At 58.6% G+C, this 11093-nt stretch overlaps 1 protein-coding gene across 3 annotated transcripts; it reads left to right on the top strand.

Moving 5' to 3' along the window:
• Window positions 1-298: 298 nt before the first annotated feature.
• LOC146435239 (prominin-1-A-like) lies at window positions 299-10509 on the top strand. Of its 3 annotated transcripts, none has more exons than XM_085065022.1 (25): window positions 299-426; window positions 681-831; window positions 2003-2058; window positions 2288-2493; window positions 2918-3038; window positions 3185-3248; window positions 3656-3745; window positions 3996-4186; window positions 4272-4346; window positions 4624-4687; window positions 4916-5075; window positions 5341-5493; window positions 5940-6063; window positions 6215-6297; window positions 6522-6606; window positions 6712-6855; window positions 7082-7153; window positions 7345-7434; window positions 7560-7613; window positions 7955-8035; window positions 8346-8414; window positions 8511-8600; window positions 8868-8980; window positions 9922-9939; window positions 10329-10509. In XM_085065022.1, the coding sequence occupies exons 2-25, from the start codon at window positions 702-704 to the stop codon at window positions 10378-10380; spliced, it is 2385 nt and encodes a 794-aa protein (XP_084921148.1). In that variant the 5' UTR covers window positions 299-426; window positions 681-701; the 3' UTR covers window positions 10381-10509. The 3 variants fall into 3 exon arrangements, with proteins under 3 accessions (XP_084921148.1, XP_084921147.1, XP_084921149.1); XM_085065021.1 differs by having other exon boundaries at window positions 335-426; window positions 618-831; XM_085065023.1 differs by lacking the exon at window positions 299-426 and adding an exon at window positions 459-576.
• The last annotated feature ends 584 nt before the right edge of the window (window positions 10510-11093 follow it).

Below are 11093 nucleotides of genomic sequence, written 5' to 3'. Positions count from 1 at the left end.
TCGAGCTCGTTTGTACTGAAACTGTGAACGGCTCACCCCATCCCGAAGGGAAGTAGATGGTGTGGGGCCGAGCGGGCGGGACGGCTGCCCTCGGGATCACCCTAGGCCACCCATCTCCTGGGTCGGCGCAGGAGGAAACCAGCATGGGCACGGGAGATCAGCGAAGGGCGAGGAGAGTGGCTCTTCCCCGTTCCTAGGTCGGGACAGGTCGGTGGTGACCCTGAACCCGGTATGGAGAGGCGGCCCGAGCTGGCCGGGTGCCAAGAGCTGTAAGGGGCAGGGTGGGGCGATCCCGGCATCACCGCCTGCCCCGGCAGCTTGTCAGCAACCACCGCTGAAACTTAAACAAACCACAGACCTGGGCGCTGGCGCGGTGCGGCCGGACCGTGCGGCAGCAGTGGGTACAGAGAAGTGCCAGAGGACAGGGTGAGTGCTCTGACTCCGCTTCATCCCCCGCAGCCCCCCTGGTCCCTCGTGGGCACCTACTGCCTGGCGTCCCAGCCCACTGCCTACAGGACTCCCCATCCTTCCTCGGTGCTCTCCCGCAGGTCTTCCCTTCCGGGCAGGAGTTGCCAGGTGCCTGATTTTTTCTCTCTGCGTTTCCTGGTCGGAGGCAGGAGGCAGGGCAGGTTGGGTGGTCCCGTGCCCCGACGACACCGACGGCTCCTCTCTGTGCCCAGGTGTCCACTGGAGCTGCTGCCATGGAGCTGGGGAACATCTCGGAGCCCTCGTACGGTCCTGGCCCTGAGGCGCCGGAGAGCAGCACGCCAGGGCTGGTGACAATGGCACACGGCTTCCTGCGGCTGGTGCAGCCCAACCCCCTGCCCGTAGGTGGGTGCAAGGCGGCGGGGGGCTGGCAGTGGTGGTGGGGGAGCTGCTTGGGACCGCAGGGTCCCTGTTGAGCATGAGCCCTCCTGCAGTGTTGACTGTCCATCCAGAATTTAAACACTGGGGCACTGGATAAGGAGGGCTATGGCTAGGGCAATCGGAGTGGAATCCCAAGGGTTGCCAGCTGTGTCCTGCTCATGTTCCATAACAACTGTGGGGCTGTCTCAGCAGGTCCCGAGGACAGGCGTTAGTGGTAATGCCACCCTGCAGACTTCTGCCCCATCCTTCCTCCAAGGCCCCAAAAAATCTTAATCCTAGGCCCCAAAAAATGTGCAGAGCAAGCCCCACTCTGCCTGCAGGGTCCTTGCCTGTCTTTCAGCCCTCTGTGCTTGCTGGCCACCAAGAACAGTGTGTCTCAGTGCCAATGCCCGCATGGCAGCACTGTGTGCTCTCCCTGTGCACTGCCCTGCTTGCCAGCACTTGCCCTTGCTCCTGTTGCAAAGCAGGTGCAGGTTTGCATAGGTGATACCAGGACCCTGCAGCTGCTCAATATTTGTGGGGCAGGTGCTGCCCACCTGGAGAGAAATGCCACTCTGGCTGCTGGCACTTGTGCTTCCTTTCTCACAAGCTTCAGCCCTTGCTCACCATCAACTTGCTGGCAAAGGTGTGGCTGGCAAGCACCTCGATGGCTTTGTGGACTTCTGTCACGTAGATAGCAGGGTACAATCAATGGCCTCGTGTGCCGTCATGGCTTGTAGTGAGGGTGTGTGGCACAGGCAGGGAGAGCCCTGGGACCGTGGCAGTGGGCCTTTGCCCCAGTACTCATTCCACGCTGGCAGTGCCTTCAGGCTTCTGCGTGGGGTTGGGCTGCAGGAGGGCAGCCCTAGGACAATGTACCTTTTGCCCACTGGGGTGAGGAACCCCCTTGTTCTGTGGACCCCTGAGAGCTTGGGGACTGGCAGCACTTCTCCCGGGTGCAAAAATGCTGTGTGATGTGATGGCTGGGGAGGGAAGCTGAAAGGGTGAAAAATGCCATTCTCAGAGCTGGTCTGAGCTGCAGGTGATGCCTGGGGCTGGGAGCCCCCCTCTGGGGTGAGCGGGGTCAAGGGTCCTCCTGGAGAGCCCCCCAGGACCCAGCACCTGCTCACAGCCCTCTGTGCTTCTTGTCCCCCAGAACTGATTAATTTTGGGGAGTCCTGGAATGAAATCAACGAGGAGCACGTCCAAGAGGTGAGCAGGCAGCTGGGGCAGAGAGCCAGCAGCCCCAGACCACTGTGGACTGGGGGATGCTGGTGGATGCTGCTCTGAGGCTGAGCCCTGGATGCTGGGCAGCATCAAGGGAAGATGTGCAGCTCCCTGGGTGGACCCATTTTGTCTGTTTGGGTCTGGACAGGGCCTCAGAACTGAGCAGCCTTCAGCAGCTCCAGCGTTATGCTGCCTCTTATTCTCCCTATCCCAGCTGCTGCTCTACGAACTGGGTTTCCTGGTCTGCGCAGCCATTGGAATCCTCTTCATCATCCTCGTGCCGCTGGTGGGATGCTGCTTCTGCTGCTGCCGCTGCTGCGGGAACTGCGGGGGCCGCATGTACCAGAAGCAGAGCCGGCGGATGGGCTGCCGGCGCCGGGCGCTCTGGGCCTCCGTGCTGCTGGTCTCCGCTTTCCTCCTGTGAGTGTGCCGGCCGGGAGGCTCCGGATGGAACCCAGGGGTGGCTGGAAATGCTGGCGCTTGGCGGCTGTGCCAGGAAACTGCCATTGTTCATGAGTAGGTCTCGGCACGGCGGGACAAAGGAGAGGAAGCAGCGGCGGTGGGAAGCTGCTCCTGGGGGGCTTCGCTTTGGCACGGTGCAGACCTTTCCCTACAGCTGCCCCACGGGGAAATGCAGGCGTACTGGGCTCCCCTGTGCCTCAGTTTCCCGCATCCCTCCTCTCTGGTCCCTCAGAGCAGGACACTTGCTGGGATGCACTGGAAGCAAGCTTCACTAGTGTTCTCCAGAGCCTGCAGGCTGGAGTCCTGTGTATTTGGAGGGTACTGGAGGGGAGCATTGGGACTGAGCTCCCTATATGCTGACCCTGCCACCCTTCTCTTGTAGGGCTGGTAATGTCTGTGCCTTCATCAGCAACGCCCGCTTCTCCCAGGCTGTGAAGAGCACCTTCCCCAATGTGAACAACACTCTGGACAACGTCCACACCTACGTGGCCTCCATCCCCCAGGCACGCATGGTCCCCCTGTCACATCTGGGGAGCAAAGGGCCAGGCAGGAGGAGCAGCCCAAATAGCCCCCTGGGGAAGTGCAACAGTGGGTCTGGCAGCAGAGAAGGGTCCCCATCCTCACTGACACCACATCTCTGTCCCCACAGCAAATTGATTTTATCATCGACAGGAGCGACCTCCCACTAGACTACGCCAACCACAGCCTCCAGGGTGAGGGTGTGCAATGGGAGGGGCTGGAGCATCCCCATGGCCCTGTGGCAAGCTGCTCCAGCGTTGGGGGTTCTTGGGCAGTGGGGGTGTTGTGTGGGTTTTTCTGCCCTGTGGATGGTTGCTGGCCCTGGGGGGCACTGGGCTTGCTCTTTATGGGGAGGTCTAAAGGGACTATGTTTGGAGGCTCCTCCAGGCTCCAGCTCTTCTCCAGCTGCTGCTTTTCCCCATTCAGGCTCCTCCTTGTGAAGGGTGGTGCAGATGATGGGTGGGTGGGGATATCCCCATTGCCCCCACCTGGGGGGTGGGTGAGGGATGGGGTGCTGGTGGTGTCAGCATTTTCACCAGCTTTTCTGCAAGCCCCATGACCTTGCAGGGTGTCACTGACACCGCCTCTGCCATCTCTGCAGACTTGGGGCCCAACCTGGGCAGCACGATCACCTCACGCATCAGGAGCAGCGTGGATGGGGCTCTGCAATCCCTCCAGAGCCTCTTGCAAGGTAATGAATGGCCCCATCCCTGGGAGCCTGGCAGGGGACTCAGGGGGATTCTGGAACTGAGAGCTGGGGTAGGTGCATATTTGGGTAAGGCTCCCAGTATGGCCTCCCTTCCATACTTGGGGCAAGCACCGTGACTTTGGACATGCCCCTAAGTTGCATTTTTTTATGGGTTCCCGAGATTCAGCTGGGTAAGAACAAGTCCCTGCCACACTGGCAGGATGAGGCCCTGAGCTCCCCGCTGTCTCCCCAGGGATGGAGATGCTGAAGGGCACCTTTGACAGCATTGCCAAGAGTCGCTCAGACCTTGAGAAGCTGCAGAGCAACTACAGCCAGGAGCTGGCCAGCCTGCGGGACAGGCTCAACCAGACCCTGCAGCACTGTGGCCAGCCCTGCAGCCAAGTGTCCCTGGATGGGCTCACCTTCACCGCCAACTTCAGCACGGTGAGGAGGGGCAGGGTGTGGGTGAGGGCCCCAGCATCCCCTCCCCAGCCCCCACAGCTCCCTCACTCCAGGCTCTTCCCTGCAGATCCCCAGTGTGGAGCAGCAGCGGGAGGCACTGCGTAGTGTCTCTGACTCTAACATAAAGAACGATTTAGAGGAGGTAAGGGGTGTCCCCTTCATGCAGACACAAAACTGGGTGCTCCTGGCACTGCTGGGGCTGTGCTGACTGGGCTGGGAAGAGCTCTGTCAGGAACTCAGTGACATGGAGAGAAGGGCTGGCCAGAGGTCTGCTCGCTGTTCCAACCATCCCTGAACACTGGTAGGGTGGAGTGGGTGCTGTGGGAACCTTGCTGGGATCTGGGGACAAGAGCATGTGCTGCTCAGCCCTGGATTGCAGGCAGGGATTTGAGCTGTACACTGTGCTCCCCTGGATGCAGGTTAACAGAACTCTGAACACAACTGCTGACAAGGTGCAAGAGCAGTCCCAGGAAGTGGTGGCAAGTAAGCAGGGCTGTGTGTGCTGATTTCTCCCTCTCCTATGGCTCCTTTCTCCCTTGCCAACCCATTCTTTCCTGGAGGCCTTCCCTGCAGCTCTGGCTGTCACCAGGTGCCATAATGCCAATGTCATCCTTGTCTGTGACTGCCCCTTTCCTATCCTTTCTGAGTCTCCACTGCCCTGCAGGATCTGGGCAGCAGCTCTCAATGCCGACGTGTCCCCATTCCTTGCAGAGAGCCAGGACCAGCTGGGCCTCATCAGGCAGGAGATCAGGACCTTGCAGGAAGAGTTGCCACTCCCAGATTTGGAGGAGAAAGTTGGCTCCTTTGTGAACAGTACCACATCAGTGCTGGAGGAGTACAGGGAACCAATCATCGCCTGGGATGAGCTTAGGTGGGTGAGGGGCTGCATCCCCAGCTCCATTGTCTGGAGAGTTTCAGGCTCCTGATCCTCCAGTTGCTGGAGGTGGGGGCTTGCTGAGTGGTGGGGTTGTGGGTGCCAGGGTAGTCAGAGCTGTGCCTTGCAGACACACCAGCCCCTTCCCTGCTGTGGTGCCTGGGACCCTTTTTCCTCCCCATGAAGACAGCTGGTAGGCTACTGGGCTCTGCTCGAGGTGCCAGGTCCTGCTGCCTGACTCCTGCCCTTTGTCTTGCCCCAGGTTGATTGTGTGTGCTGTCCTGTGCTTCATGGTGCTGTTGGTAGTCCTCTGCAACATTTTTGGACTGCTGCTGGGGCCCCTGGGGCTGAAGGACGGTGTGCTGCCCACGCAGCGCAGCTGTCTCTCCACTGCTGGCGGGAACTTCTTCATGGCGTGAGGCTCCCTTGGCTGCCAAGGACATGTGTGGGAGTGGTGGGATGGGTGGGCAGGGCTGGCCTGGGAATGCTCAAGCTCCTGAATCATCATATTACTGCAGCTTCTTAGCCTGCCCCATGGCAGCTCCCTGTGCGGGTGGTAAAATGAAGGTAAAACATGGTGCTGGTGAGAGGTGTTTGAGAGGAGCCCATTTGCCCCGTGCCAGCCAGGGCTGGCAGAGAGTGCATGGTCCTGTGGTCCTCTGGCTTGCAAAGCTGTGGGAAGCTATTCTGGAATCCAAGGTCCAGGGCAGAGCTTGGTCATGCTCTGGGGGCTGCAGGCAGAACAGAGATGTGCTTGTGGGAAGGGTGGTGTTCCCAGACCTGTGGGGGGTGAGGGGTGTGCAGCCCCTGGGCTCTGCAAGCTGGGGGCCACACGTGCTGATGGCATTTCTGTCCCGGCAGAGGGGTTGGCTTCAGTTTCATCTTCTCCTGGCTGCTGATGCTGCTGGTGCTCATCATCTTCATGCTGGGGGGGAATATTTACATGTTCTTCTGTGAGTCCTGGCGCAACCAGCAGCTCTTCCAGGTAAGCTTTCTGTGGAGAGACAGCCCTGCCTGGAGCCACTGCTGCCTAAATGAGGCTGCTGGTAGAGCAGAAGCAGCACTGGCCATTTGAGATGCACTTCCAGTGTCCTGCCCTGCACTGTGTGTAGTTTCTCCATCTCTTTTGCTCTTAGCTCCTGGACACCCCTGGCCGGATCCCTAACTTCAATCTCTCAGAGATCCTGGGCGTCGAGGCAAACTTCTCAGAGATATACAGGTGGGTCCCAGCCCAGACATGGTGTCTTTGGGCAGGATACAGCTGCTCAATGCCCTCAGATGCTCTCCAGGAGTGGGGCAGCTTGCCCTACCTGCCCTGGCTGTGGGCAGGCACTGATCCCAGGGAAGGTGCAAAGTGTGACTTGCCTGTGCAGGCGAGGACATGCTCCTGGGAGGGGATGGCCCTCGCCTGCCCTGCTTACAGTCCTGTGCCCCCATCTGCAGGGAATGCCAGAAGGATGCTTCCCTGTGGCAAACTCTGCACTTGGACCAGAGGGTGTCCCTGGACGAGCTCTTGAATATCAGCCAGGTGAGCGTGGGGTGCCAGGGTCTGAGGGCAGGGATTGGGACGCAGGGCTGAGGGGACAGTGAGGGGCCAGCACACATCCCATCATGGCCCTCTTTGCTTTGGCAGTACACAGGAAACATCTCCACAGCTTTTGAGAAGATGAACATCACCCTAAGCCCCATCTCCCTGCTCAGCCAGAGCCAGAAAGAACTGCTGCTGGATGCCAGCCGGGCTGGACAGCCCCCTAACTTCACCCTCACCCTGGAGCAGGTGTGCTGGGTGCAGCTTGGGATTGGGATGGGGGGGTTGGATGTGGGTTGAGGAGGTTGACTGCTCTCTCCTTTTTGCTGCTGTGGGAGTCCTCTGCCATCTGTGTAACCCATTAGGGTAAGGAGGCACATCCTCTGCCCAGAAGGTCCTGGCTCCTCTCTGCCCCACAAAGAAGGGGTATGAGCCCCATTCCTCATTCTCATGGCTCTGTCCCTGTCTTTTCCAGCTGGAGCAGAATATGACCCAGGGAAGCCTCCTGGATCTGGCTGCAGAGTTGGAGCAGCTGGCAGAAAAAGAGGTGAGAGACCATGACACCCCAGGGCCATGGCCACCCTGTCCCCAAAGCCACTGGTTGCAGGTGTTTCTCTGTGCCTGCCTGGGTGTCGAGGGGAGGCCTTTCACTCTCACCCAGCTCTTTTCCCCAGCCTGGCTCATCAGCTGGCTGTGGTGAGGCACAGAGCTGGGCACTGCTGACTGCAGCTCTTCCAGGGCACGGATGTGAAGGAGGACCTGGAAGATAAGGCTCGTCAACTGAGGGAGCTGGACAAGAAGATGCAGGCGAGCTTCTCTGGGCCACTGGTGAGCAATGCTGGGGGACATCCTGGGGATGCTGGGCTGGGCTTTCCTACACCTCAGAGCCTGCTGGCAGGGTCTTGTCTGAGCCGTGGGGTCTGCACTTCTGACTCCCCTCTCTCCATCCCCAGCAAAGTCTGAAGGAGAACATCCACTCAGTGCAGAATGGGGCTGCCCAGCTAGAGGTAAGCTGACAAGGGGAGTGCACCCCAGTCCTGGGCACCCTGCAAAGCACCCTCGAGGTCCTTCAGTGGAGATGTGGGGCTAACCTGCAGTCTGGGGGACTGGTGGCTGCTGAGGGACTCTTCATGTGCTGCAGGGGCTGTTCATGGGATAGAGGGAGGGAGGCCATGGACCCTGCCAGGTGCAGGCTTCTTCTACCTCAGGTACTTGGCACTGCCAATGTGTGATTATTGGGAATATCACAGCTCTGAGAGGCTATGCCCCAGGGATTGCTGCTGTGTAGGGTCAGTGAAGGGCAGGGAACTCACTTAGATCACACTGCTGAGAGCACCTTTCACCTTAGGGACAGACAACAGCTGCGCTGGACAAAGCCAACAAAACCCAGGAGTTCCTGGAGAGGGAGACGCCAAAAATCATCAAGAATGTGAGCTTGCCTTACCCTGCTGCCAGACCACATGGACCAGACCCCTCACCAAGACTTCCTGCTGTGAAGAGAAGCCAAACCTTGTCTGGCTGCTCATCGTGCCCTGTTGTCTTCCCTGTGTATCTCCTGCACCTCTGGGTGCCCCCTTCCCTTATGGGATCCCTGGCAAGGGACTGGGGTGGGCTGAAGCTTTCAGCCCTATTGGTGCTGGGCTGATGTGGTCTGAGAGCCCTGATCCTGACATGGAGGGGACATGGGGCACGGAGGGGGCTGGTGGTGCAGCATCTCCACTATGTGCTTGCCCCTCCAGGAGACGAGGGCCTTCCTGGAGCAGCTGTTGGATATCTTTGAGACCTACATTTCATGGGCCAAGAGCAGGGTAAGCTGAGCCTTCTGCGGTGAGGTGGAGAGAAGAGGGCAATGAGCTGCAGGGCTTGGTGGTTGCTGACATATGCTGTCCCCACCATGTTCCCAGCTGACAGATGATGTGGCACGTTGCAAGCCCATAGCCCAGTCCTTGGATAATGTAGAGGTCATTGGCTGTGACTACATCATGGACTCCGTGGTGAGTGGGGCAGCCGTGTGGGGAGTGACTCACATGTGTGGGGTGCCAGTGAGGTCCTCTTGTCCCAGGATGCTGGGAAGGATGAGGGATGCACAGGATGAGGGATCCACAGAAAGCTGTGCTCAGCTTCTCCCTAGAAAATTGCTGTGGCTGAGAGCAAAGGCCAGGCTCTGAGAAGGGGTGGGTGGTCATTGGGGAACCCTGGGAGCAAAAGAGGTGCTCCCAGTCACTGCCTGTACCTAATGGCTCTTCCTCCACCTTCCCCAGAATGCCTTCTGGTTCAGTCTGGGCTGGTGCACCTTGTTCCTGCTGCCCAGCATCATCCTGACCGTCAGACTCGCCAAGTTTTACCGCCGCATGGACATTGCTGATGGGTACAGGTGAGGAGCAGCCCCACCCCCTGTGAGCACATTGGGTGTGGAATCCCCTTGTACACTGCCACCTGTCCCTTCATGTCCTGTGGTAGACTGTGGGGCTGATGCTAAAGAAACGTGGGCTGGGGGAGACCTGAGAGGTGGCTTGGGGCCTCAGCCTCTGAGGATGGAGATGTTCTGGATAAGAGCTTGTCTCTGCCCACTCTGAACCTCCACTTTGGGCAGACAAAGGTGTATCCCCCTTAGGAGGATGGAGCCTGGCAGGGCTGTAGCCCCAGCCTGGCTTGAGTCCACCCCCGATTCTGTTTTGCACTGTTTCTGTGCTGGAGCACCAGCATGGGAGCACAGCCGGATGCTGTGCAGAATGCAATGTGCTGTGCGGCTGGTGGCATTGCCATGGGGGTGCAGTGCTTGCTCACACACCTATGGCTGCTGGTGTTCCAGGGCTGCTTCCCAGCCCTCTGGGATGCTCTGCCCAGCAGCTGCACCACCAGTAAAGGCACTGACCCCTAAGGACAGAGAGTGATTTCCAGTTGGATTTCCAACTTCTGAGGGCTATATCTTGGCCCTGTGGTGCAGCTGGTGTACTGGGGGCTCTCCAACCCCCACCTGCCACCCTTTTGAGCTGGCTGGAGAAATAAGCTCAGCTGCCCAGGAACCTCAGGGAAGTGAAGATGTGCATAGGGAGCTGGGTGCTGCTGAGCTGCTGAGTGTGGGGCCGTGCCCTGCCTGCCTGGGGAAGGAGCACTGATGCACTGGGGGGCTGTAAGCCTGTGCTCTGTGTTCAGATCAGGCAGCCAGGATGGAGGAGATCACAACCCCCTGAAGCCCAAGTGCTTTCCTTTTGTGACCCATGGGAGACCTTGTCCCACTGCAAGGTGCTGGGCTGTTCCACAAGGCATCTTCTCGCCCCACTAACACTGTCCCCTCTTTTTTCTCCCCTCCAGGAAAGAAGAATTTGAGATGTAAGCTACTGACGCTGCTATGTCCCTGTGTGGGGTGGGGGGCAGCCCCTGTGTTATGAAGGGGGTTGGGACACAGAGGGAGGTGGGTGGGGAGCAGGGTGAGTGCAGACCAAGGAGTGTGCTGGTAGCAGGGGATGGCTGTGAAGGTGGGACCTGTGCAGTGCAAACAGTTGTGGGGCACCCTATCATCTTCCCACACTTGTACATTTGGAGATGCTGCTGCTCCCAGTCTCCAAAGTTGGTGAGTCTGGGGAAGCTGTCTCTATACCCTATTTTCTGTGGGACTGGGTGATAAGAGTGAGATGATATTTGACCATCCCAGTACATCCTGAGCTGTCCCTTGCTCCCCTTTGTGGCTGGGGGTGACATAGGTGACCTTTGTTTTGCAGGCCACTTGCATTTAACTCCTACAACATTCCCAGGCCTTCCACAAGGCATTAGGCCCCATGACCCACAGATGGAGAAGGAAATGGACAGACCTCCCCACTTGAAAAATGTGATTATTTATTTTTGCCTCTTTCCAAGGCTGTAATTTTTGGTGTCAAATAATAAATGGTGTGTTTGTGTGCACAGTGGGACGTGGCTGTGCTCCTTGGGTCTGGCTGTGATGGAAGAACACAGGGGTAGGGGCATGGAGAGTTCCCCACTGTTGGCACAAGATGGGGCTGTGTGTGGGACCAGAAGGTTCTTTCAGATGTTCCCAGATGTGCTCTGCCCACAGCCAGCATACGGATCGATACGGGACCACTGCTCAGTGTCACCAAGGCTGGGTGACATTCCCCTCACTGGGCAGCCCTTTGCACCTGACTGGGTCAGCACCAGAGCCTCCAGTCCGTGGGTGCCACCCCAATGCGTGAGCATTTCCCTCTTTTCTCTGGCAACCCTGGTATGTATTATCTGTGGGTTTCCAGTGAGTTTATGGGGTGCCTGCAGCCCACACCTTCCCTCTGCAAGATAAGGTGGCATGGGTACTTTCTGTGCCTACCTCTGCATGCCCCATGCTCTGCATGGAAAGAGCTGCATGCACAGACAAGCCAAGGGTGACTTGGTCTAGAGCCATGGGGTGAGTTCAGGTGTTGCTTTGTGCTGCTCCTTGGTGCAAGCTCAGGGCCCATCCCAAAAGCCATGTTGGGCACAGGGGATATACGTGAGCA

Source organism: Lichenostomus cassidix, chromosome 6, assembly GCF_008360975.1.
Source record: "Lichenostomus cassidix isolate B80296 chromosome 6, HeHo_3.0, whole genome shotgun sequence".
Classification (NCBI taxonomy): domain Eukaryota; kingdom Metazoa; phylum Chordata; class Aves; order Passeriformes; family Meliphagidae; genus Lichenostomus; species Lichenostomus cassidix.
The sequence above is the reverse complement of the archived record's forward strand: the minus strand, read 5'-3'. Positions and strand labels throughout refer to the sequence as shown.